The sequence below is a fragment of the Anomalospiza imberbis genome, chromosome 21 (genome assembly GCF_031753505.1).
Source record: "Anomalospiza imberbis isolate Cuckoo-Finch-1a 21T00152 chromosome 21, ASM3175350v1, whole genome shotgun sequence".
Taxonomy (NCBI): Eukaryota; Metazoa; Chordata; class Aves; order Passeriformes; family Viduidae; genus Anomalospiza; species Anomalospiza imberbis.
This window is the reverse complement of record NC_089701.1, coordinates 2,351,553-2,378,134: the sequence shown is the minus strand read 5'-3', so window position 1 is coordinate 2,378,134 and position 26,582 is coordinate 2,351,553. Positions and strand designations below refer to the sequence as shown.

The 26,582-nt window shown below is 50.6% G+C and overlaps 2 protein-coding genes across 7 annotated transcripts in view; one reads left to right on the top strand and one right to left on the bottom strand.

The window, feature by feature from the left end:
- The window catches only part of KCNT1 (potassium sodium-activated channel subfamily T member 1), a 212,913-nt gene that overhangs the window by 16,546 nt on the left and 169,785 nt on the right, over positions 1–26,582 (bottom strand). The window lies entirely within an intron of this gene.
- The window catches only part of NACC2 (NACC family member 2), a 50,774-nt gene that overhangs the window by 16,835 nt on the left and 7,357 nt on the right, over positions 1–26,582 (top strand). The window contains exons 1-2 of one of the 6 annotated variants that reach the window (XM_068211046.1): positions 10,918–11,253; positions 19,824–20,747. In XM_068211046.1, the coding sequence (XP_068067147.1) occupies positions 19,886–20,747 (862 nt within the window). In that variant the 5' untranslated portion in view covers positions 10,918–11,253; positions 19,824–19,885. Of the gene's footprint in view, positions 1–10,917; positions 11,291–17,824; positions 18,405–18,906; positions 18,980–19,046; positions 19,738–19,823; positions 20,748–26,582 lie in introns of those variants that run through there. The other 5 variants (XM_068211043.1, XM_068211042.1, XM_068211044.1 and 2 more) reach the window with 5 other exon arrangements.

Sequence of the window (26,582 nt, the reverse complement as noted above, 5' to 3'; positions counted from 1 at the left end):
TGGGGCTGGGCTTCGTGTGCAGCACAGCCCTGCAAGTCATCCCCAGTGTGAGCTGCAGTGGAGCTCAGTGCAGGGCCTGGAGAGCATCATCCCCTGCAGGGGCAGGATTTTGGGTTGGAAATCAGGGCTTGAGGTGTGTCCATTGGCGCTGCGTGTTCCCCAGGGCAGGCGTGGCGTGTGCTGCTCTGATTGATCTCATGCGGAGCGAGCCCTGTGGTGGTTGAAAGCTGTTTATTTCCTTGGGTCAGTGAGGTTGGAGGGAGGAGAGGTGCAGGTGAGGTAGGTTTCACCCGTGGAATTGCGTGGATGCTCTTCCTCCTGGTGCTACCTGCTGCCACCTTTTTGGGCACCCGCTGTCCTCCTCGCACGGTCCCCTTGGGAAGTGGCTGAGCACCTCTGGGGATGCACAAAAGGAAGCTCTGAGCTGAGATTGAGAAAGCTCTGCCTGAAGTTGAGTTTCCTTCTGCGTGGCTGCCCTGTGAGGCTCAGCAGCCTCACCTTCCTGCTCACCCACTTCCAAACCTGCCCTTGGAAGTGGAGAGGAAGTGCTGGCTTAGGCAGATGTGTGATCCTGCACCAGCCCGGCCTCTGAACTCCTTCTTAATGGTTTTGTTTCATGATGTCTCATTTCAGCTGCATTGGGTAAGGTGCCCATGCTGCTTTTTCTGCTTATGAAGCTGATTACAGAAAGAATTAAGGAGCTTGCTATCTTTAATAGCAATGAGTTGCTATCTTTAATATCAACTTTAAAATTAAACCAAGGGAAGGCATCATCTTGCTTATGGACATTAATTGCCCATTCCAGGATGTCCCAGAGCTGGGTTTTATTGCCAGCCCTTGGCCTGCTTGCCTTTGCAAGGGGAAATTTCTCCTGTTCCTTGAGCAAAGACACAAAGTTTTACTGCTCTGGGAGGAATCAGGGGTCCCTCATGTTGCATCCAAATTTTCCAGCTTGGCTGGAAGCTGTGTCCTGCTGGTTTCACAAGTTCTGCCTGCCTTGGCAGCCCCTGGTGAAAAGTTAATATCTGGTCATTGGTTCTGGCTGCATCTCCAAGGCAACTTCATTCATAGGCAGCTCGGGGTTGATGCCATCCGGACATGCCTGGGTGACTAACTCCAGCTCCTGTTACATCCCAGAGGAGCTGTTAACTCCTTCAGCCCAGGTAGGGAGTACAGCAGGCAACGGGCACAGAGCAGGTGGATGCCATAAACACACAGCAAATCTGACCTGCTCTGTTTGGTTTCTTTCCCAGTGCCTTTTCCAGTGTGGAGAGAGCAAAGAGCTCGTCGCTGTTTAAGATCCTTCTCTGTGCAGAAAGGTCTCAGACTAAGTTTGTTTCTCCTGGAATTATTATGCTTCATTATCCTCTGGTTGCCTTTGGGATATGCACTTCCTGCAGAATTTCACTGGGGAAAAAGGAGCTTGGCTGCTCACTGCAACACACTCTGAAATGCAGGAAAAATGTAATTTTGCATTTCATGCAAAACCAAGGGAGGAATTTCCTCCAAGGGGCAGGTTGATGAGGTGAGACCACCACGTTCCCAGGTGTGTTCAGGATCCACGAGCCTGTGGGATGGAGGTGTGTAGGTTAAACGTGGAGATGTCCTGGTCCCTCACTGGTGTGCCTATTTCTGTGTGAGTTCTCCAGATCCAGATTTACAGCCTCCAGAGACTGCTTCGATTCTCACCAGAAGATGTAGGAAGGAGGAAAATGAGCCAAATTCTGGGCTTTTTGCTGTTTGTTTCTCTCACAGCAATGCAGAGAGGTGCTGTTCCAAGAGATGATGATTTGTCCTTAAAATCCACAGCGCTGGCTGGGATGGATCCTGAAGCAGCAGTCCCCAGGAAATCATCCATCTCCAGGGAGGAATGGGGCTGGGAGAGGGGCAGAAGAAGTCCAGCTCAAACCAGCGCCAAGCAAAGCTTGGCTTGAACTTGCTGAGCATTGTAAAACCATGGAATGGTTTGGTTTGGAAGAGACCTTAAAGCCTGTCTTGTTCCAAGGGCAGGGAACCTTCCACTGGACCAGGATGCTGGGCTGTGCCCTCTTCCATTGAGATGTGAGTCCATGCTCTACCCTGGATGTCTGGTGCTCTTTGGAGGCCCTGGTGGGGCATCTCAGCAGGGATCAAGGGTCAGGCTGGCTCTGGGGATAGCTGAGACACACAAACCTGGCACGCTGTTAATTCTTTAATGCATTTTGGGAGGTGTGTTATGCTCAGGCAGAGAGTGAGCATATGAAGGTGCTGGGACTCGGGGAGGTGCAGTGGGACAGGGTGGTACCTGTGGAAGAGGTCATTAGACATGGCACAGATTTTCCCAAAGACTTGGGGTGCAGCTAGGGTACCCTAAAACCTGGCTGGCCAACCTCCCTGCTCCAGATGCTGCTCTCCCCTCCTAGGGAGGAAAACCTGCTCTTAGACTCTTACGGAGTTGCCATAACTCTCAAATTTTAATAATAGATTACCATTAGTATCAGCCTTATATAATGCACAGCTCATTATTGCTTACTCAGAATAATTTTGCAGCCTCCTTATAGAACCTTGGAACTTTATTTGCTGAGTATAAAATATGCAGAAATGCATGAATAGTTTTAAGACTTGGTACCCTAAACTAATACAGTGTGCTGCTTTTTTTTTTCTCTGCACCATGATTGAAGTCAAATTAACATATTTACCTTCAGTGCTCCCAGGAGTAGCATTAAAAAATTCAAGAGGTGATTCAGAATAGTCTCCAATTTACTGTGTTTAAAGCTGGATTTCATTTCTTAGTAAAACCATGCAAACACTTGACTCCCCTTCAGCTTTCCAGCCTCTTTGCTCCTTGTGCAAGTCCTCGGGCTTATCAACAGATGGGGGTAATATTATTACCACTGCGTTCCCAAAAGGAAGCTTTTTGTTTTATTTTATTGGTTTTTCGGGTTGGTGGAGAAAGCAGGGGCAGAGAGTCAGGGAGGAAATGAGTTCTAACAAATGGCACAGAAGTGTAGCTGCTGTTTCAGTCTGAACTGAGGAGAAGGACGCAGTGTGGTTTCTGTTTTTCCTAGGTCAAATCATGGAGCCTGATTTTGGCTCTATGTTCCCAATTCCCCAGGAAAAAAAGCTGTGTAAAGGCCAGGGTAGGAAGCAGAAACTGTTTCTTTATTGCCCAGTAGTTTGTTTATTCTTACAAATGACACCTGTGCCATCCTGCTGCGCTTTGATTTATCCCTGCAGCTGTAGGGTGCAGCTCCTACAGCTCCGAGGATTTCAGACCCCACAACAGTCAGGTTCAGGGATGCAAATCCTGCTCCAAAGCCCCCAGGCTGTTCCACCATCATCTCTGTCTTTAAAACATGGAAGTGCTGCAGGAAAACCTTTGCCCTTAACACTTTTCCTGCCCCAGAGAATAAATATTCCAGGGAGAGGGTCTGTGAGAGGAGACTGAGTCAGTACCCTCTGAGCAGGACAAATCTGCCTGCTAATTCCCTTTACCATGCACTAGAGATACTGCAGTGGGTGTTTTCCATGCCTGCTGCTAGATTAGGAAGTTGTTTCAGCAGATGTTGTTTCCTAAGAAAATGGGTTAATTCTTGGTGGTTAGAACCGTGTGGCAAAAAAGCTTATTTGTGTGAGGTTTTGGCTAATTGCCTGGCAAGAGTTACAGAGAGTTGCAGCAAATTTCCTGGATTTCGCAATCGCCACGGCTCTGGTTTAACTGGCCAGAAAGATTTGCAAAAATACACAAATTAATTGAAATAGAGAGGCAAAAATCACTGGCTGGCTTGCTGCAAAAAGCTGGAGGGCCTTGTGAAGAGGTCTCCAGGTCTGAGCAAGTGGCTAAAACTTGGGACTGAGTGGATCTTGGGGTTTAATATAATTCCAGAATGATTTTTATTGGAAGGGACCTTAAAGCTCATCCCATTCAATCCCGTGCTATGGGCAGGGACACTTTCCACTGCCCCAGGTTGCTCCAAGCCCTGTCCTTGAACACTTCCAGGGATGGGACAGGACTGCTGCCCACTGTTGCCTCGGCTCATGGGCCTGGTCCCAGCACACTGATGGAGCTGGGAGCTGCTCTGAGCTGGGATCACAGGGAGGAGTTTCCATCTGAAGGCAGGGATTTGGTAAATTGGGCCAGGAAGATGCAAATCAAGTGTTGCTGTTTCTAAGGGTATCACCACGAAAATACTTTTACTGCATCAAAAAGCACCACGGTGGTAAACTGGTGGGGCTGGGAGGGACCTGGGGGGCTCTCCTGGGAGCCTTGGGATGCTCCAGGGAAGGGTGGCCACTCCTGCCATCCTGTGCCATGGATAAAACCTCTGTCTGGGCCAGAATTCCCAGAGCCACGTGCCAGCACAGCTCCAGGCTGGGGGCTCGGGCATGGGCCAGCACTGCATCCCCCAGTGCTGCTTAAATCACTGATTCAGTTCTGTCTGAGCAGCAGCCTAAATCAGGAATAAATGGACTTGGCTCCATAAACTTAGCACTTAAATATTTTCCCAGGCAGGGGGAAAAAAAAACCCACCAACATTTGCTTTCCATGCAAAACATATAAATCTTGGAAAAGTTCCCAAAGTTGTGTGTTTAACTGTTCATATCTGTGTGCTTGTAGGAGAGAAGTGGTTATTCCCCAGCATAATTATTTTCCTTTTTTAAAAGGAAGCTGGAATGTTTGTGAGGAAGGCATTTTAAGCCACTGATGGGGATGAAGGAGGGTGAGGGGAGAGTGAGGTTGGATGAGGAAAGGAAGCACATTCCCTCCCTGCCAGGACTAACCACAAATGCTGCTTGCTGTGTTTTGGGGCTGTTTCTGCTTGTCTGATGAGTTTTAGTGAAACACAGATCCAGTTGTTGGTTTCTTTTTACTCCTACCCCAGTGCCAGAGCTGTTAGTGGAGTTTGTTTAAAGTTAAAATTGTGGATGCTGCATAAAACTCAGCTCTTCCCTCCTTCCCAAAACCCTGCAGCAGGTGGATGCTCCTTTATTTCCTGCTCACCCCATGAGAGACCCCACTGTAATTATTCAAACAGAGATGCAGAGGTGGATTAATTTTTGTACCAAATCACTGTTTCTCAGAAAATCCCCGAGGAGATGCTGAGGAGACCCTTCCCTGGGGCTGGGGTGGTGCACAGCTCACATTGGCACCACCCTGTCCCCATCCTGGGGCTGCTGGTGGCACTGGAAAGGGGACTGGGGATGGAGGAGAGAGTCTGTGCTGACTGTCCTGCCTGCAGCAGGCCAGCTTGGAGATTTTCCAGCACACTGACCCTCCATGAGCACTGTGAACACACAGTGGATAGAAGCTGGGAGATAAACCCACCCAAATCTCCTCTGCGGAGGGAAAAATCCCAATAACCATCCTGCAGCTTCTCCCCACTGCACTCTGTGCCTTGCTGTCGTTGCAGTGCCCGTTCCAGAGCTGGAGATGTTGAATTTATTTGTGTTCTCCTAACACCTCTCTGTTTCATAACAGGAATCACTCCTGGGTTTGGCCGGGAGGCAGCGGAGCTGCCGCGCTCCTTGTAATCCAGGAGTGAATCAAAGCAACTTTTTACAAAACAAGATTCTCTCTCACTGTTGCAAAAGAGCTTTGGGGAAATCTGGTTTTTGTGGTTAAGGATCTTACTCTTGATGCACAAGGAAAATTATGTGTAGCTTTTATTTGGCCCAAAGGATTCTTACAACATTATCCGTATTTCCTTTAATTTGTGGGATTTCTAGTAAATGGGCTTAAAAATAGGTCTGGGCAAGATGCCAGGGTACATAAGGAGAGCAGAAAAGCTTTGCAGGCTGTGAGCTGCTTGCTTTCACTTCTCCCTGGGTGCAGGCTGGGGCACAGGGCGGTTGCTCACCTTTTGGGGTTAAATTTAATGATGCCTCTGGAATTCTTTGGAAGTCGATATGGCAGGAAAAAAATCTTTTAACTCTTTCTTAGAGCTGATGCAGTGTAGTTGCTGAGCTGGAGTCGAGTGTGGAAAGGGGCAGGATGGGCTGCAGCGCCAGAGGAGGGCAAGAACTGGGGAACTCTGGACCCATTCACTGATGGGATTTAGGGACCCTGGAAAACCAGCATACAAGTAGGAGCAGAATATGGCAGTGATAATATGGGAGTTCTTTTCCTTCTTTCCACTTTTCATTCTCAGAAGTCTCTTTCAGCCTTTTGTTAAGTGGGAGAAATCTCAGGAGGGAGAGGTGCCCAGCTCACTGTGGTGGTATTTAACTGATTCCTTCAAAATTAGTCTGTGTTCAAGTGACTTAAAAATGCCTTTTTCCCTGGGGACAGCCTTGCATTCAGGTGTGGTGGGTTTATGCAGCTAGAGCCCCAGTGGGAAAGGGAAGGTAAGTGGGAAAAAGATCCCTGTGGCATCCAGCCTTCCTCACTTCCTCTGCCAGGCCAGGGCACCTCGTGCCTTCCCAAAGAGTGGGATTTTTGTCCTGCTTTTGTACAATTCAGTTCATTTTATTTTAATTCAGTCTTTGGGCATAAGTCTGTAAAACTTTGAGTCTTGTGGATGCTGTGTCTCTCTGTTGTGAGTAGTTTCTTGGGAGGTGAAGAGGAGGAGTGGGGAGATGGATGAAGATCAGGAAGGTTTTGAGCTTCCTGGGAGCAGCAGCAGTGTTGAGCTGGGTTGAGTTGAGGTTGCAGTGCTCTTGAACTAAAAATGTGCATTTTCACATGGTGGTGGTGATGGACTTCTGTAAAATCAAGAGGATTTCCATTAACACTTTCCATAAAATCAAGAGAATTTTACGGTGCTTGATGCAGAAGCATCAAGGAAATGATTTGAGCCACCGTCAGGAATGTACTAATAACATTTTTTATCCAAGGATATCGAGGTGATTTGCAGATATAAAGTCTTCTGGTGCCTCTGTGAGCTGGGGGAGGTGGGGTCAGTTCATCTGTGCAGGTAAAAGCACCTCAAGGTGTTTGTTTGCCCCAAGGGTGCAGCCTCGGCTGATGCCACGCTTTTCCCTACAAGCTGATAAATTGTGCTGTTGTGGACCAATCCTCCAGGATTGTGGTGGCTGGGGACTGAAGTCTGCCAGCACCAGACAGTTCCCCAGGATCCTTTCTGGGGGAGGCAGGTGAATTTGCTGCAGCTCCCATAAAAAGGGCTGATATTTGGGATGTGTCTGGAGAGAGCTCAGGGCTCACTGATGCCAAACCTTTCCATGGCAGAGCATCAGCAGGGGTGGAATGGGGTCTTCAGCCTTTTCCACAGGACTGGTGCCCCACTGAGGGGCAGCTCCTGCCTCTGAGGGCTCTTCCATGTTCCAGGAGAAAACACAGCAGAGAAGAACACCCTGTGCTGCCTCTGCATGCTTTTGGTACATTGTGAGCAGGAATTGTTTGTTTCCTTCTGGACACGGAGCTGCTGAGTGCCAGCACCCCAAAACTTCCTCATTAAACCTTGGGATTGAGCAGCTCCCAGCCCCAGGGCCTTTCTCCTTCCCCCTCCCAAATCCAAAGCCCCGACCTCCAGCCAGCCCAATTAGCACAAGTTCAGATTTGAGCTGATGTTTCAAATTTACCTCCTTTGCCTGAGATCAGCTTTCCCAGGCACCCCGGAGCAAAAGGCTCCTGGTGTTCCTCCAAAGACCAAGGTTAAATGGGCAGCTGCAGCCCAGCCCCGTGGGAAGGGCAGCTTTTAGGGATGGTTTTGGGGAGATGGGCTGGCACTGGGAGGTCACGGCTGGGAATGCTGCTGGGTCCCTCACCAGGGCTGGGGCTGGGATGTGTCAGCTCCTCTTTAAAAACAGACAGCGTGATTCCCTTTGATTTTTCTTTTTAAAAATAATTGGGTTTGTGAGCACGATTTGGGGGGGGTGTGTGTTTAAAAGATTTTTAACAGAGAGCCAGCAAATTTATTATTTTCCGTGTCTTGGCTGTGTTGTGATTTACATTTGATTTTAGGCGTAATTAGAAATGCAAGTGGAGCGCTTTGTGTTTTACCTCTGCTCCAACTATTTATGGCATGATATGCAAATGAAGCAAGCTATGAATATTAAAGATTAGACTGTGTTACAAAGTATCACTGTCTTTAATGAGTTGGGTAATGGGCACAGGCTTTGGAATATGGAGGTGTTCGCTGTTGTGTGCCGGCTCGGCGCTCCGCAGCTCCGGCTCTGGTTGCATCCCAGGAGAGCAGGGCTGGGATTTAAAGCCTCTCCAGCCCCTGCCGGGCTGCAGTGGGTAGGTGAGATTCCCCAGCGTTCCCATGACAAAGGCGGCTGCGGCTGAGGGCTGGTGATGGATTATTTCACGGAGGCTGGTGCAGTTCTTGTCTAGGTCAATCCGCTTCGTCTGCGGCAGCGTCGGAGATGGATCTGAGAATATGAAAGCGCTCGCCGACCTTTCAAGGTGCTTTGCAGCGCTGGGAGGGAATCTTAAACACGCTCCTGCCAAAATGGAGCTGCTGCTCCCCCGGCACAGCCACCCCAAGAAATTCCTCCAGCTGCTCCTCGAGGATTAGGCTCGGTGGCAGGGAATTATTTGGGGGGTTATTGACACGTCTGGAGGAACATCTTATCCACTGGAGAGCAGAGAGGTGGGAATGGGGCTCCTTGGATTAACCCCTTGTCGGGGTAGGAGTCAGGGCAGCCTGGTTTTAGCTCTGAATCACTGCCTGGTTTTAGCTCTAAATCAGTAACCGGTTTTAATTCTAAATCAGCAACTGGTTTTAGCCCTAAATAAGTAACTGGTTTTAGCCCTAAATAAGTAACTGGTTTTAGCCCTAAATCAGTAACTGGTTTTAGCCCTAAATAAGTAACTGGTTTTAGCCCTAAATCAGTAACCGGTTTTAATTCTAAATCAGCAACTGGTTTTAGCCCTAAATAAGTAACTGGTTTTAGCCCTAAATCAGTAACCGGTTTTAATTCTAAATCAGCAACTGGTTTTAGCCCTGAATCATTAACTGGTTTTAGCCCTAAATCAGTAACTGGTTTTAACTCTAAATCACTAACTGGTTTTAGCCCCAGATCAGTCACTGGTTTTAGCCCTAAATCAGTAACTAGTTTTTGCCCTAAATCACTAACTGGTTTTGGCCCTAAATCACTAACTAGTTTTAGCTTTCAGTCAGTTACTGGTTTTAACTCTAAATCACTAACTGGTTTTAACTCTAAATCACTAACTGGTTTTAACTCTAAATCACTAACTGGTTTTAACCCTAAATCACTAATTGGACTTCGCTCTAAATCAGTGATTTTATCTCTAAACCAGTGACTGATCTTATCTTTAAACCAGTGACTGGTTTCATCTCTAAACCAGCCTCAAGAGCTGTGGAAGAGGAAGGGGGCTGTGTTTTGGGGTGCACACAGAGGCTCCATCCAGGGCTGCCCTGCAGAACCAGCTCTGCTGGGATCCCTGCGGGATGCAGCGGATGCTGGGGGGCTGCAGGAGGGGGGGAACGCCCTGCCAGATACGGAAAGCAACGGATTTTATTCCAAATGGGGCTTGGGGAGGGTGGGTGGTGGGGAGGGAGAATGAAGCAAGCCCCAGGGAGCGTGCTTTTCAGATTTGAGGTATTTAAATTACAAATTTTGATGAGGAAGATTGTCAGCAGTATTCAAAACAGTGCTTAAATTCTTTTGAAACACTGTCGAGCTGTGCTGTGGCAGTTGAAAAGTTTGGCACACAAGAACTTGGCCCAGAAGTTGCTGCTTGGGTTTTTTCCTTTAAAACTCAATTCATCTGTATTCAAGTATCCCACACGCTTAAGGAAGAATAACCCCACCAGGCTCATACTGGTTTGAGACAGACCCTTGCCTGCAGGAGAGGCTGCAGAAGTGATTGATCTCTAATATTAGAGGGTTCTGTGGTGGTTAATCAGCATTAATAAGTATTTATACTTGGAAAGAAGAAAGAGTTTTGCAGTGTGTGTGTCTACTCATGCAAACAACCAGCAAACTAAACTGGGGTTTGGCATTTCTTGTGATCCACTGCATTATGAGTCCACATGAATTAGATAGACCTATTTATATTTTTGGGGGGTTGGTCAGTGTTTGTTGGTGTGGGACCAGCTCAGGTCGTGAGCACTGGGGAGACTTTCTCACTCCAAGCTCTGACCTCTCTCTGCTGCAGAGATTGAAAAAACCCCGATTTTGGGGGCCTCTCCCAGCAGCTCAGAACTTGTCAGATGTTGGTGGACGTAGTTTAGCATATAATATATATATAAAAACCCCAAAATATTGATCATACATCATCTATATTATTATATTTCATATAGATAATCATCAGCAGCATATATATAATACAATCTTCTGGGCTGCAGTGTTGTCTGGGGGTGTTTTAGGGTGTGAAACAGAAATAGTCACATTCTGAAGCTTTGGGCACAATTTGTTGCCCCCTGTGAAGGGTTTTGTTGCAGGAGGAGAGGAGGCAGAAATGAAAAGTCAGTGTTGAGGCTCCTGTACTCGATGCTCCTGGGAGCAGGGATCAGTCTGGAGGGGTTTTCCCCCCCGGGAAAGGGGAGACAGGGAATTCTTTGCGGGAGTACAAGCAGTAAATGCAATATATAAAAAACGAGGTTTTCAGCTTTGCCTCCATCTGCCTGGGCAAAGTGGGTGTCAGGCTGCGGTGGCCACTTCGTGTCACCAATTTCGGATTTCTCAGGGTTTCTGCTGGATGATCGAGCCCCTCATTTTTTGAAGAAGCTCCTGTGCAGTCTCAGATTTGCCTGTCTGAACCCAGAAGCGCAGAGTTAAATTTCTGCAGTCTCTAACTTCCCTTGTCTGCAAGCTTCTATTTCCATTAAGGATCAAGCTCAGATGCAATCGTAGCTTTGCTTTATTGAGTATTAAAAGTTTAATGTATAAATGTCTCCCTTCACCAGAACTTTTTGGCAGCCCTGAAATTCCTACAAAAACACAAAGATCTCAATTGCTGCATGGGCTGAGCTGCCCTTGAAGGGTTAATTATACTATGTCTTTTTTTTTTTTTTTTTTTTTTTTTTTTTAAGCAGGGAGAATAAGCTGTAGCCAAAAGTAAAAGTCATTAATTTTAAGACAGAGATGTAAGCAAAGTTTCCTTCCCCTCTGCAGGTTGGTCAGGGTAGGCTATGCAGTAATTGAAAAGTAAAGGCAATTGAATTACAGGCTCCTGTCCAAACCGAGTGCGATTTCTTCTTCTGCTTCTTCTTTTTTTTTTTTTTACAACCTCCATTGCATCAGAACTAGGCAGTATTCCTGATGTTCTCATGTGTGTTAATGCTGACTCACAGACTAACTTGCACAAGAAAAAAAAACACACAGGCAGCTCCACCATACTAGGTAATGAGCTCTAGCGAGAAGCAGCGTCTGATGTTTTGTAAGCTTTTTTTAATTGACCTTTTAAGATATTTACTTTATTTTAAAGCTTTCTGTTCCGTAGTGGCACGGTGCTAGGACTGAGTCATGCATGTTATATATTGCTAGCTCTGCTGTTGTGTACTAGGAGTGAGGAGAATAGGATTCAGCATGGCACTTGTCTTTTTTGATGTGTTACGGATGGGAATTAGTGCTTGTGATGGGATGCTGCAGGCAGGGTGATGGGGTGCTCTGTGCTTTCCTGTGGCCGTAACTTACTCGGGGTCTTGACTTTTTGTTAGATGGCAAAAGAGTCCGTTCTGCAGAATAATTGTATTTTCTAGCCATGTCTCTCCCTTCCCCTTGCAGCAATCTGAGAGGGAAAAAAAAAATTAAAATGTTGCATTTTCTATTTTTGCTTCTCTTTGCTTTGAGAGCTCTTAAGATCAGTGTTAGGGAAGGGGGGAAGAAAGAAAAAAAAAAAAACAACAAAGCCTAATTAAATAATAATGGCAAAACCACGCTTTGCCTTGGCTGAATGACGGCACTTTTTGGAGCTGCCGGGTGGGTGACCTCGAGGAGCCGCGCTGCACCCGGGCTGCTGGTGACAGTGACTCACCTTGCAGCAGGACAGAGCCCGGGGCTGTGCTGGCACCGGGGGGGCACACGGGGCTGGGCCAGGGTCCCCACAAAGAGACCCTGGGGGCTGTGCCAGGGGATTGGGGTGAGACCCTCGGGGCTGTGCCAGGGAATTGGGGTGAGACCCTCGGGGCTGTGCCAGGGAACTGGGGAGAGACCCTCGGGGCTGTGCCAGGGAACTGGGGAGAGACCCTCGGGGTTGTGCCAGGGGATTGGGGTGAGACCCTCGGGGCTGTGCCAGGGAACTGGGGTGAGACCCTCGGGGTTGTGCCAAGGGATATTGGGGTGAGACCCTCGGGGCTGTGCCAGGGGATTGGGGTGAGACCCTCGGGGCTGTGCCAGGGGATTGGGGAGAGACCCTCGGGGCTGTGCCAGGGGATTGGGGTGAGACCCTCGGGGCTGTGCCAGGGAATTGGGGTGAGACCCTCGGGGCTGTGCCAGGGGATTGGGGAGAGACCCTCGGGGCTGTGCCAAAGGATTGGGGAGAGACCCTCGGGGCTGTGCCAGGGAACTGGGGAGAGACCCTCGGGGTTGTGCCAGGGAACTGGGGAGAGAACCTCGGGGCTGTGCCAGGGAATTGGGGTGAGACCCTCGGGGCTGTGCCAGGGAATTGAGTGAGACCCTCGGGGCTGTGCCAGGGAATTGGGGAGAGAACCTCGGGGTTGTGCCAGGGAATTGGGGTGAGACCCTCGGGGTTGTGCCAAAGGATTGGGGAGAGACCCTCGGGGCTGTGCCAGGGGATTGGGGTGAGACCCTCGGGGTTGTGCCAGGGAACTGGGGTGAGACCCTCGGGGCTGTGCCAGGGATTGGGGAGAGACCCTCGGGGTTGTGCCAGGGAATTGAGTGAGACCCTCGGGGCTGTGCCAGGGAATTGGGGAGAGAACCTCGGGGTTGTGCCAGGGGATTGGGGTGAGACCCTCGGGGTTGTGCCAAAGGATTGGGGAGAGACCCTCGGGGCTGTGCCAGGGGATTGGGGTGAGACCCTCGGGGCTGTGCCAGGGATTGGGGTGAGACCCTCAGGGTTGTGCCAGGGGATTGGGGTGAGACCCTCGGGGTTGTGCCAAAGGATTGGGGAGAGACCCTCGGGGCTGTGCCAGGGATTGGGGTGAGACTCTCGGGGCTGTGCCAGGGAATTGGGGTGAGACCCTCGGGGCTGTGCCAGGGATTGGGGAGAGACCCCTTGGGACTGTGCCAGGGTCCCTGGGACAGTGCTGGGGTCCCCACAAAGAGACCCTCAGGACTGTGCCAGGGATCAGGGTGAGACCGCTCGGAACTGTGCCAGGGTCCCCACAAAGAGACCCTTGGGGATGTGCCAGGGGATTGGGGGTGAGATCCCTCAGGGATGTGCCAGGGGATTGGGGGTGAGATCCCTTGGAGCTGTGCCAGGGGACTGGGGAGAGACCCTTAGGGCTGTGCTGGGGTCCCTGGGACTGTGCTGGGGTCCCCATAAAGAGACCCCTTGGAGCTGTGCAGAACAACCAGGAGAGACCCTCGGGGCTGTGCCAGGCACCAGGGAGGGACCCTGGGGCTGTTCTGGGGTCTCCAGGAAGAGTCCCCAGGACTGTTCCAGGGTCCCCAAGGAGAGACCCCTAAGGGCTCTGCCTGGGTCCCCATGGAGAGATGCTTGGGTCTGTGCAAGGGTCCCTGGGCAGAGACCCCGGGGTTGTGCCGGGGTCCCCAAAAAACGGAGCCAGTCCTGTGCCAGGGTCCTTGGGCAGAGACCCCTCAGGGCTGTCCTGGCATCCCTGTGGCTGTGCCAGGCTCTTCAGGGAGACCCCTCGGGGCTGTGCCAGGTCCCTAGAACCTGGCACAGAAGAGATGTTTGGAGCTTGGTTCCTAGGGAGAGCCCCCAGGGCAGTGCCAGGGTCCCACACTGAGCACCCAGTGCCCACCCTTGGCTGTGGGGCTGCCCACACCTCCTGAGCTGCACCATCAGCACGATTTTAATTCACTTTTCCATCTTTTCCCCCATTCCCTGCCCAGCCTCCGGGGCTGTACTTTCCTTAGGAACTTTGAGGGCTCTGGAGCTGTGGTGGCTCCGTGCTGCATGTCTGCTGCGTGTGGGCTGCCCGTGTGTTACTGAGTAATATTTGCAAATTCACTTTCTGCTCTTAATAAGGCAGAAATAATCTTCTTTCACCCATTGCCACTGGCTGCTACACTAAAAATAGGGTCCGTCCGCGCCGCTTGCCACTTGCAGCATTTCAAAAATAAATACTTTGGAGCTGCAGATACCAGTGCTGCAGGAGAGGAGGCTCACTGCCATTTGATTACTGAACTTAACCTTGTTTTCTCCCCCCCGCCAAACACTGTGCAGGAATCCAAACCTGTGCCTCAATCCCTCTCCCTTCCCCTCCTGGATTTTCTCACCTGGAAGAGGGGATGCTCAGTTGTTGGGGTGGGGGTGCAAAGACTTGGCATTTTGGCTCCTTGGCTCCCTGGCACAGCCTGTGATGCAGGGGTTGGGGCAATATGCTCAGCCTAGACCTGAAGTGCATTTCATTTGGCTTTATTTAGCTTTTTATTTTATTTAACTCTTTAGTTTACTGAGGTCTATTTTATTTAACTCTTTATTCTGTTTGAGGCATTACAGCACCTCCGGGCTCAGGGAATGACACTTGGCCACTGAATTTGCAGTGAGCTGTTGCATATTTTCCCCCGGGTTTTTACATTTCCTTTGCATTAAAAAATGGGGAAATAACCCCCAAACCCTGCAGTGAGAACAGGGCAGGTGCCACCCCTGTGCCTGGGGGGATTGGGTGGCTTTGGGGACCCCCTGCCCAGTTGGGTGACATCCCCCTGCTAGCCTCAAATCCAAGGGTGGGATTTTTCCCCCCCTCTCTCCTCATTTACAGAAGAAAGGGAAGTTTTCTTTGACCCTTTGGGGCCTTCAAGGGCAGGACTTTTCAGCTCTTTTCTTTCCCGGGGCTTTGGCTGGGGGGGTGAAAGCCTTTGGCTGCTTTGTCTCCCACCCCCCAGAGGGTCCCTGTCCCTTTGTCCCTGTCCCAGCTGCTGCCCAGCTCACCTTCCTGGGGAGCTGCAGGACTTGGGGGATATCTGGGGGGTTCTGGGGGAATGATTCTCCACCGAGTCTCTCTGTTGTTTGGCTAAGAAAAAGGACAATTTAAATACATTATCTAATTATTTCTGATTACTCCTGGGGGAGCTCTGATGGCAGCATCTTATTCTAGGTCGATGCTTTTTTCCTTTGTTGCTGTTGCCTCGCCCTGACCTTTCAGGCCTCGGAGCAGGGAATTAGTTTGGAAAAGAGCAAACCTGCTTTTTTCTTCTCCCCCAAAGCAGATGAATGCAGAAACTGAGAATTCCCAAACTCTCCTGGAAGTTGTCTCAAATAACAGCTGCATTTTTTATGAACATCTTGTGACAAAGGCTATGACTTTACAAAAATCAGGCAGAGATGTACAAATTATCCTCCTGTATCCACGAGCTGGAGAAAGAGGCTGCCATCAGAAAACAAAATGATGTTTTGCTTGAATGATCACATACGTGAAATGATCAAGGTGGGGGATGTTTGTCTGGTTTTAATCCAGTTTTATCCATGTTTTCCCATTTTGATATGTCCTGTTGATGGTCTGTCACCTGTAGGACACTCCAGCCCAAAAGGGGCTGGATTTTTTGGGGTGATGGTCATGCTGGGGGCTCCTCCTGCACCTTGGGACACAGCTCAGCTTGGGAGATGAGATTGGAAAAATACAGTTTACATCTGTAATTGCAGAGGTCATTTCTCCTGCAGCACAGCTCTTCTTGTGTCAGATGGGCTGAAGCCATTTCAAACCCTTCAAAAGTCATTTGGTGCTCTTTTTAAAAGAAAAAATATCATATTTAATCGAGGAATTTTAAAGTTAGGAATTATCAAGCTTTATTGCATTTGCTGTCTAATCACAGTAGATTTTTGTTGCTGTTGTTTTTAGGGAATGTGAGGTTTGGTGGTGAGCAGGTTCTCCTGGGCTTTCAAGACTGTTTTATTTTATTTCTTCATGATTTGGGGTTGTTGGTGGTTTGGGCTTGGGTTTTGGGAGGCTTTTTTATATATTCTGGTCATAAAAAGGAAGGGGCAGAGGGAGGAGGAAGGAAAAATTCCAGCAGTCCAGGCTGATGGTTTATTGGGGTGGTTTGGGATTTTGCAGTTTCCTTGTGCGGCTTTGCTCGTGTTCCTTGATGCTCTTTCTAAACCAAACACTGTTACTTCCTCCCCATTTCCCTGAGAGCTGCATTTTGGGAGGGACCAGTTGTGTGCAGCATCTTGGTTCAAACTCTCCTGTGAGGTTTTATCTGAGATTTGCCAAAGATTTGGGATGCTGGGGCACTTTGTGGCTTCTCTCTGGCTTAAACATGCCCTAAAACCAGCCCAGTGTGGTGTTTTCAGAGAGAGACAGGGGTTGCTCCTGACAAGCCTGTTTGTTTATAGAGCAAATTCTAAGTAATATTAATAATTGATATTTATTTTAAGTTTGGCTTGTTCTGTGCTACCGAGCTGTCCTTGGCTGGTCCCACACATCCTGCCCTGCTGGGTCCAAGGAGGTCCATCCAAAGCCTCCCTGGTGTCTTCTCCAGCTCTGAGGGAGCCCTTCCTGGAAGAGAAGAGGAGGAAATCCTTCTCCACCCTTGTTCTTCCCACCTCCATGGATGAGGCTTCCTTAGGGGCATGAGCAGTGATGTTTTTTCTGCCACTCAGGTTTTTTCTCAGTAATTTTCACAGATCCAGAGTGGATCTTTTTTTGCCAGGGCAGATTCCATCCTTTCTCCAGCAGAGGTGGGTGGTGTCATGGCTGGGAGAGGATTTGGGCTCTCAGCCTTGGTCGTTGTGGTGTCACCTCTGATCTCCTCCCGGGATGTCACCCTGGTCCCCTCTCAGCACCTTTATCTCAGCAGCACTAGGCAGGGACCCCAGTGACCTCCTGAGGGGTTTGGGTGAGTGTGTTGAGCATTCCCGAGGCAGGGAGCCCTGGTGTGGGAGCTCCGTGGCTCTGCAGGTCCTGTGGGGTTCGGGGCAGCCGTGTCGCAGGGGTTTGCTGGGAGCACAGCACTTCCCTGCCCTGGGCTTGAACTTAATGCACCAAGCATCCCTTTGGATGTGGAAGTGGAGCTGTGAGCAGGATCAGGAGGGAAGGGTCAGGCTGGAGCATCACCAGCCCTGTGCTCCCTGCAGTTATCCTGCTCTGGGGATGGCCTCACCTCTCATCCCTGGAATTTTAACTGCGTGTGACCATCAGAGCGCAGCAATTGAACCAAACCCGAGGCCAATGGCACAAGGGAAAACGCTCTGGGCAAGGGAGAAATAAGCAAAGGGAGGCCCCACCCTCTTTCCCAGAAAAAAGCACCAAACATGCTCAATAAATGCGAAGGTAATTTAAAATCTGAATCCAGGAGACAATGTGACTGGGATTTCATTACTTAAGCAAATGGATTTGCTTTTAGTGGATTCAGCCACAGACTGAAAGAAGCTTTCCCCAAGGGGTAAACATTTTTCCTGCGTTTGAAAGGCTTTCTTGTATTGGGGGGGGAATCTGGGGGGGCAGGAAGCAGGACTGTGGCTGCCCCAGGAGCACCTTTATTTTGGGCAGATTTGGGCGTTCCCAAAGCTGTGCTTTTGGGGAGCTCTTGGGGTGGGATGCTGGGCCAGGTGGGAGGATGCTGGATCAGGCAGGAGGATGCTGGGGGGGTGCAGGGGTTGTTGAGGGGATGCAGAGGATGCAGGAGGGATGCAGGACGATGCTGGGGGCATGTGGGGGTAGTGCAGGAGAATGTTGAGGCCATGCAGGGGTGATGCAGGAAGATGCTGGGGGGATGCTCGGGGATGCAGGAGGATGCTCAGGATGCAGGAGGATGCTGGGGGGATGCAGGGGGTACAGGAGGATGCTGGGGGGGTGCAGGGGATGCTCACCACCCCTGCTCCGTGCCTTCTTCCCCTGGCTGCAGGAGTTAACCGGCAGCAGTGCCAGCTCTGCAGACTGTTTGGAATAGTTTAAATGCTTTGACACTCTGGATGTACTAGATGGCAGGGGAGGCAGTTTACAGCGTAATTCATATGCAAAACTGCACTATAAATTTAAAACCTGTCTCAGTTGCCGTGGCACCACTAAGCATTTCATCAGCATACAGTACAGTATTTCTGCCATCTTTGTTTGCATTGCAGTGACTCATCAAAAGTCTGTCTTGTACCAACACTGAGAGCATTCCTCTGGCACTGATATTTCTCTGTTTTTAAAGCTTCGGTTTGAAACTGGCATTTACTTCAGGTCCCTAATCAAAGGGCTCTATTCATTGCAGAGAGCAGCCTGAATGTTAATCTGCATCCGGCCTATTCATTTAGATGCTGTGCGCTGCCGGGGAGATTTGACTTGGTAAAAGCTTGAGCTCCAGCAGATACAAACCTAGCGCTTGATACTATATTTTATTTTCCCCCTCCCCCGAGCACTCGGCGGTCGGGGGACGGGAGCCCCTCGGCAGTGGCCGCGCCGGGGACGCTGCTCAAGGTACGTTCGCTCCCGGCCAGGCGAAGGCACCGCGAACTTCCTCGCTTGGAAGAATTTTTTTTTTTTTTTTTTTTAACCATGCAGATACAATTAAATTGGCTCCGAGTGTGTTCCCTTTTCTTCCTGTTACCCTGTGGCCTTGCAGATAGGACTTTTTTTTTTTTTTTTTTTTTTTTTCCCTCGGCAATGGGAACAGAGCAGCTCTTTGTGGGTTATTATTTTCTTTCCAGAGATTTTTTTTTTCAGTCTTTCTCAGATAAACTTCTAATTTTTTTTTCCTTTTTTTTTTTTTTTTAAATTTTATTTAAATCGTTCTTCTGAGCTTTCAGTATTAGTTAAACGTAGTTTTTCTTCAGTAGTATTACAGGCAGGCAGGATTTAAAATCTCCTGGACTCTTTGGGGAGGGAGCAGGGGGGGTCTGGGCTCGGTGCATCCGCAGTGATTTGCTCCGCTGGAGTTTCAGCGCCCAGGCTGCACCAGCGCTACCTGCTCCGGCTTTGCGCACCGGCTCCCTTCCAACGCCAGGCTCTTTTTTTTGGGAGGTGGAAGCAGGAATTCTGCCCATGGCCGAAAGGTACAGCCGGCCCTGAAGAGCGGCCGTGGCGGGATGCGGAGCCGGAGCCGCTCGGAGGGTCCTCGCTGCCGGTACCCGGGGGCACCGGGCTGGGGCTGGGGGCTCTGCCTGCACCAGGGGCTGGGCTGGGGCTCCCCCTGCCCCGCTCGGGATCTGGGGGAGGAAAATAAGAAGACAACTTGGTAGGCGGCTCGCTGCGGCAGGCACGTTGGTTTGTTTTATTGGGGCTCAAATATCTGGCTTAATTTGGAGATAAGCCTCGTTTTGTTGGAGGATAAATCTGTTGAGAAGGGGTTTAACTGTTGAAATGCTCCCTCTTTCTGGTGCAAATGGGAAGATTGCTTTTCAAAGTGCTTTTTCCTGGGAGCTCTCGCTCCGGCAGAATCCTGTATTTATTTCGGGCAGAATGGCACATTGTTTTATAAATATCTTTTCTGTAGTTTCAACATAGCTGCTGGTTGTTGTGTTTCTTATATAATGCTACCGAGATCTGTCTGACTGCCTTTCGTGTGCTTTACTGTTCTCTCCCATTATCGTTCAGATTTTCCTGCATAAAGTAAAAACCCCCGGGGGAATAAATCAGTGGTGCTTATTTAAACAGACCACAACTTGAAGGAAATACTTGTTTTTTTGGAATATCCTTTGCCATCCACCAATGGCATTCCCAACGCCGCTCGAAACCATCGATAAGTAATTTTTGTAAGCGATTGCTTTTCCATGTTGGCTCTAGGAGCTCGGCTTGGAGCCTTTGATGTCGGGTGAGGTGGGTTCCTGTGCTCCTGCCTGCTTTGGTGAACTGTCTAAAAACCTTGTTCCTCTCTTCCCTGCCTTCTCCGTTTTTCAGATGTGCCCTACTTTGGATATTCCTGCATTGAATGCCTGAGGAGCTCCGGCCGATCCTGAGCCATGTCGCAGATGTTGCACATAGAGATTCCCAACTTTGGGAACACCGTTCTGGGCTGCCTGAACGAGCAGCGGCTGCTGGGGCTGTACTGCGATGTCTCCATCGTGGTGAAGGGCCAAGCCTTCAAGGCTCACCGGGCGGTGCTGGCCGCCAGCAGCCTCTACTTCCGAGACTTGTTCAGTGGGAACAGCAAAAACGCCTTTGAGCTGCCGGGGACCGTCCCCCCCGCTTGCTTCCAGCAGATCCTGTCCTTCTGCTACACCGGCAAGCTGACCATGGCGGCGAGCGAGCAGCTGGTGGTGATGTACACGGCGGGCTTCCTGCAGATCCAGCACATCGTGGAGAAAGGGACGGACTTGATGTTCAAGGTCAGCTCTCCCCACTGTGACTCTCAGACCACCATGATCGAAGACCCCAGCTCGGAGCCGCAGAGCCCCTGCAACCAGCTGCAGTCGGCCTCGGCGCCCTACGTCATGTCCCCCTCCATGCCCATCCCGCTCCTCACGCGCGTCAAACACGAGAACCTGGAGCTGCAGGCCCTGCCCGGCCTGCCCGGCAAGCGGCCCCTCGAGCCCGGCGCCCGGGACGGGCCCGGCGGCGCCGGCGGCGCCAACGCGGGGCCCCTGAAGCTGTCGCGCGTCTCCTACTACGGGATGCCCAACCTGGCCACGCTGATCCCCAACGTGCAGCAGGTGCAGTACTCGCAGGGGGAGCGCACCAGCCCCGGCGCCAGCAGCATCCCCACCACCGACAGCCCCACCTCCTACCACAACGAGGAGGACGAGGAGGACGACGAGGCCTACGACACCATGGTGGAGGAGCAGTACGGGCAGATGTACATCAAGTCCTCGGGAGGTTACTCTGGTAATGGATGGCTCTCTCTCCTCGGGGTTTCTGCTCCCTCGCGGTGGTTGTGTGGTCCTCGTCCAGCCACCGTGGGCAGATTTGGGTTGTTCACCAGGCTTTTGTCTTTGGGGGTTTCACTGGTTGGTTTTTTGCCCACACGGTGGGCTTGGTGCTGATGTCTAGGTGTGGCGTGGGCAGGTTCCCCCCGTGCCATCACTCTCCCCTTTAGATGAGAGAGAGGCTGCATCATCCACCAGGGTCAGATCAGCGTTTGCTTTTTGGCTGAGGCTGCCAGTGAGGAGCCTGGTGGTTGCACGAGCTCTGTGGTGGTGACATCCATCCCGAGATGATGGCTGAGCTCACCTGCCATGGGTCATCCATGGCCAGGGAAGCACCAGCCCTTTTGGCCCAGGGCGAGGTGGTCACTCTGGGAGCTGTCTTCCTTCCTGGCTTTTTAGAATAATAGTTTCCAAAAACGTGATGAACATGGGATATTTGGAGGAAGGGAGAACATCATCTAAATAATTTTTATTGAAGTTAACTAGGAATATCTGCAACAGGAAGGAAAGATGGACTTTTCTCCCCACTGCCTGAAGTGCCTCTCTCCCCTTTGCCAGCCTTGTCCCACACATCACTGTCAGAAAGGGAAAAGCATTTTTGGGGCTTAATGTTCTTTTATTTCCCCATTAGAAACACAATGCCCAGAACTAAGTAAAATCCCTCTGCTGCCCTTCCAGAATTTGGGATTAAAGGATGACTGTGGATCCCTCGATGGGCCTCAGACAGAGGAGGCAGCTTCACTTTGGTGGTGCTTGTCTGGGAGCTGCTGCTCTGCCCCAAGGTGGGCACAGGGACACGAGAGGTCTTTTCCTTCCCACTTCCTTGGGTACACAGCCCCTTTCCCTGGCACCTTGCAGGGCTCAGACCCTCCTGAGGAGCCAGGGCAGGTGGGTGCAGGAGCAGGGGCTCAGTTCCAGGGGCAGATGCCCGCTGGGTGCTGTCCTCTGTGCATCCCCCATGGAAGCAGCTCCCAGCACCCGGCACAGGTGGAGCTGGCAGTGTCCCTCGTGGAAGCTCAGCCTCACAGTGGCCTCCTCGTGGGAGCTGCAGGTGTTTGTGGCAGCAGCTTTGATCCTCAGGAGCTCCCCAGGGAGGGACAGCTTCCGGCCAGCTCCGACCGCACGCAGCATCCCCTCGCCTGGAGCTGGTCCCCTGCTCTGGCTCCTGGAATTGCTGCACTAATGTTGCAAATATTTGAACTCTGGTTCATTGATGGGCTTTCCTCAAAGCCATTTGATTTTAGTCTTCACCGAGGAACAAGATTTGGCAAGTAGGACAATTTTTTTTTTATATAAAACAGGTAGGCTTCCTTAGTACTGAGAATGGTCTCACCCCCACATCCCATCCCATCCCATCCCATCCCATCCCATCCCATCCCATCCCAGGGACAGGAGCTCAGCATCCTCTTGCCATGTTCCCCTGCCAGACAGCAAGCAGACAAGCAGCATTTTCCAAGGTGTTTTTTCACTAAGCCATATGAAAAAGGGGGAAAATACAGCGAATTTACTATTTTAATATTAGAGATATTTGTTAGGAGAAGTGGACAAGCAGTTGTAGGAAATGAACCTCAAAAGCCTGAGTATTCTCCCTGTCCTGCTTCAGGTCTCAGTGGTTGGGATGGGGCAGGAGAGGAGTGGGATCAGGGGTGGGACAAGGTCAGGGTCTCCTCCATGGCTGCTGTTGGAGCCAGACTGAACAGGAATTGTGCTGTTGCCCACTTGTTTTGAGTTTATTTTGCTTTTCACCCGCTGTAGAGCCTGTGGTGAGTAATGTGGGTTTGCCTCTTTGGAGCAGTGGGGTTATGCCCTTGGACTGTGTTTTCCATCCCTGTCACGGGGCCAGTTCCTGCAGGAACAGAACAAAACCAATTCAGAAGGCAAGGACAGGAGCAGCCCGGGGATGGTGCAGGCAGCAGCTCTGAGGCTGTTCCTAATCCATGTCGGGCAGCAATCATCCCAGCTGGAAAAGTGAAAATCCCAGCAGCTTTCTCAGGTGTCACTGGGAGATGCTGCAGCCCTTGTGCCAGAGCTGGGCATCCCACAGCCGAGTTTTCCTGCTTGTTTTCGGTAGGGAGAACCAGGCGGTGATGCCGGGGCCATGCAGGGAAGAGGCAGGTTGTAAGGCTCTAAATATCCCACATTTCTGCTGAAATTCCTCTTCTGCACCCGCACCTTTCAGGGGAGTTTCCTGTTTGAAATAAGGCAGCTGTAGGTATCAGGCTTCCTGGAAAGGGGGGCATGCAAAAAAGAGATTACAAAAAGTAAAACTTAAGCTGTTCCTTTATGGTTTGGACTTGTAGAGCTAACTGTGTTTTAATTACTCGGGATAAACTGTACCCTCTCAAAAGGTGCAGAATAATGAAACCATAAGATGGAAGAGAGAAGGCAGCTAATCCTGCTCCTGGCATGGAGATCCCGACAACCTCACAAAGGCCTGGGGGAGGGGGAGCCCTTTAAAATAGGGATTGCCAAGGTTTCCAAGAGCCCTGTTTGTGAAAACAAAAACAAAGCCAAAGAGGAGCAGAGCAGACGAAGCTCTGAATTTCAGAGAGGGTTGCTGGATTTTTCTTTTCCTTCTTTTTCTGTGCATTTTTGTTCCTCATCTGAAGTCTTGGTGCTGGTGGGGGTGTGGTGGGACACTAGTGGCTGACGCTCTTCACCTGCCTTCAGCACCACCCACCACCCTTGGAGGGGTCACCAATCCTCTTCTTGCCCCAAGGCTGGGGGTTTTTAATTTATTTTCTTCACCCCTTTTTGTAGTCAGAGCCATTCTGAATTTCCAAAGCTGGATCAGATCCACATCTCCAAATCACAGGATCATTAAGGTTGGAAAAGGCCTCCAAGATCAAACTTTGACCAAACACTACCAAGAGCACTGAGTGCCACGTCCGGTCATTCCTTGGGCACCTCCAGGGATGGGGACTCCAACACCTCCCTGAGCAGCCCCTTCCAATGCCTGAACACCTTTTCCGTGAAGAAACTCCTCCTGATGTCCAACTTGAACCTTCTCTGACACAGCTTGAGGCTGTTTTCCTCTTGTGGGACAAGAGGCCGGTGCCACCTGCAGTGGTGGCACTGGTGTGAGGGACCAGGACAAGTGTTGGACCTGCAGAAGGAACAGCAGGATGAGGCCAGGATTAAACACAGGAGGGTCAAGCTTAGGTGTTGGCAGACAGGGTGGCGGCAGCTGTGTGTAGGAAAAGCTGCCTCAGTTTCCCCCCAGGCTCTGGCCACGTTTGGTGGCCACGGCGTCGCCGGTGCCGCGCCGGGCTGGGAGCACTGCGGTAAAATGGCTCCTCACTCCATAACTAGGTCTGGTTGTGGAGAACATGTGGGCCTCGAGGACACGAGCGAGACTTAATGAGGTTTCCAGCATCTGATCTGAGGAACGCACAACTCCAGAAAATATTAAACAAAAGCAAAGTATTTTTATCCCTGTTAATTACAGCGTCGTGGGCCTGAGCTGAAGTGGGTTTCAGCAGGACTTGCAGATGCTCGGCGCTTTTCTGCACTGAGCCACGTTCTTGTCAGTCAGCTCTCTGCTGAGCAGATGCAGTTAATTTAATTTTGACAGGCACCAGCGAAGTTGTGCGAGGGTCCGTCCTCCTCCCCTGCTCCTGCTGCACCGGTTTGCAGGGAAAAGGGAAAATCTTTATGCAGCAAATGGCTGGAATGTAAAGGCTGGACTTGAAAGTTATGAAATCCTGAACTGACAAGAACACACTTCATTAAAGATTCATCTAAAATAGCCATTATAGAATAGTTGTGGTAATTAGCTGAGAGAATAGTTTTCTCTCCTGGCCTCTGATTCCTGACAGTGAGGAAAGAGGGCAAGGAACAACCCAGAATCCCAAATGATGCAGCCCGTGCAGCATCCCGAGCGGAGCCGGGCACGACGCGCCGCAGCGACGTAAATCACGGCAGCGACGCCGGGAATTGCAGCGGGATGGAGCAGCTGGCTGCCACTGCAGGCACAGGCACCTGATCCTGCCAGGTCCCACTGGTCCCTGTGGTGGCCAGGCTGTGCCCAGCCAGGATGCTCAGCAGCAAAGAGCTCGTGGATTTTTAGGGAATGAAGCGGTCGAGGGCTGCGCCGGTTATCCACCAGAGCGCTTTGGCTTTTTTGCAGAGGGATTCAAACACCTGGAAACTGCTGGAAGCCAGGCTGTGTGTGTCTTCATGTGACAAGGTGGAGACTGGTCACAGACTGGACTTGATGGTCTCGGGGGTCTTTTCCAGCCTGAGTGGCTCTGTGGTGGCACTGCCCCATCCCGACCCCGGCAGGGTCGGAGCCGAGCAGGGGGAAGGCTGAGCCCCACGCCGGGGGCACTCAGCCTCTGGCCTTTTTTGGCATTAGACTTCCAGCCCCATCTTCCTCCCTCTGAACCACAGATGTTTAATTTTAGGCTGGCAGATGTTTCACTCCTGGCTGAGATCTGAGGCGAAGGCAAGATAGGGGTATTTATAAACCAGTAATATTTTTCCTATACTAATTCCAGATTACCTCCCTGTATAAATAGGTCACAAATCAAACGGCTGCATTTCAGCACGTTGGTATAAATGTACTATTTGGGAAATGTAAACTCTCCCCGTTGGGACTCTGTGATGGATCTATCCCGTGGTGCTTGCGTGTGTCCTCTGCTACAGGTTTACATCTGCAGCAGATGCTGGTGATGCTGAGGCTGTGGAGGGAAGATATTTTTGAGGTGGTCCCACTGCCAGTGGAAAAGAGGCTGATGGGAGAGAAATGTTAAAATATTGCTGTTTGAAAAGAGACTTCTGGCCGTGTAGGGAGCAGGGGAGGATCATCCACGTGTTTGCATCCGTGGTGGAGCAGGTGGATGGGTTCTCCAGTCTTTTCTTCAGGGCTTGAGAAGTGTGGTTACATGTTGGGACTCTGTAAACATCAATTTTTGGGTGAGGCTCCATCACTCTGATCTTTCTGTATCTCCAAATGCTGTTTCTAAACCAGAAACAGTTGTTTCTTACCCACAGGAGCACCTTGATGTTTGTGTGCAGTTTGGAGAACCCAAACTGGTGGGAATTGGGGCTTCATGACTCATTTTGAAGCCCTGCTGTTTGGATTGTCAGGAAGGAAGGAGACAAGTGAGTGCTGGGGCCAGGTGTGTGTCCAGCAAGTCCCAGGCACTCACCTGAGCAGCCCATCCTCAGCAAATCCGGCCCCAAACACCTCAGGTGGGACATGCGGAAATCCCAATGTCACCAGACCATCATGGGCTTCAGCACTGAGGTGCTGTGAGGGATCTCTGGAGTGTGTTTTAGGGATGAGGAGGACACGTGCCCCAGCATCGTGCAGAGCCTGGATCCATGGAGCATGGACCAATGAGTTAGTCTGAGGCTGTTTCTTCTGCCAGAAAAATCCAGGAAAATGGATATTTCCCATTCTGCACCACCTGTTGCAGCTGCAGCATCCAGCTAAGTTTGGGATAAAAGGATATATCCAAATAAATAAAATATTCCAGTGTTTGGCTGGCAGCTCTCGTGGCTTCCTCTGTAATGATTTCCTGCCCCTCTCTGCTGGCTGGGAGCTCCTTTCTTGTTCAGGAACAAAACTGTATTTAACAATACTTCCCATTGTTTGCCCTTTCATTCAAAGGGAAGGAGCCGCTGCCCTCTGAAGATACAAATTAATTAGAAGCAAATACTCTCCTGTTCTCCGGAGCAGAAAGGCCAAACAGAGTGGCTTTCTATGGAAACATGGGACTAAAGTGGCTCTTGTGTCCTGCTCCTTTACATAACCGATTGCTATCTGCTCAGCTGAGGTGCCACTGAA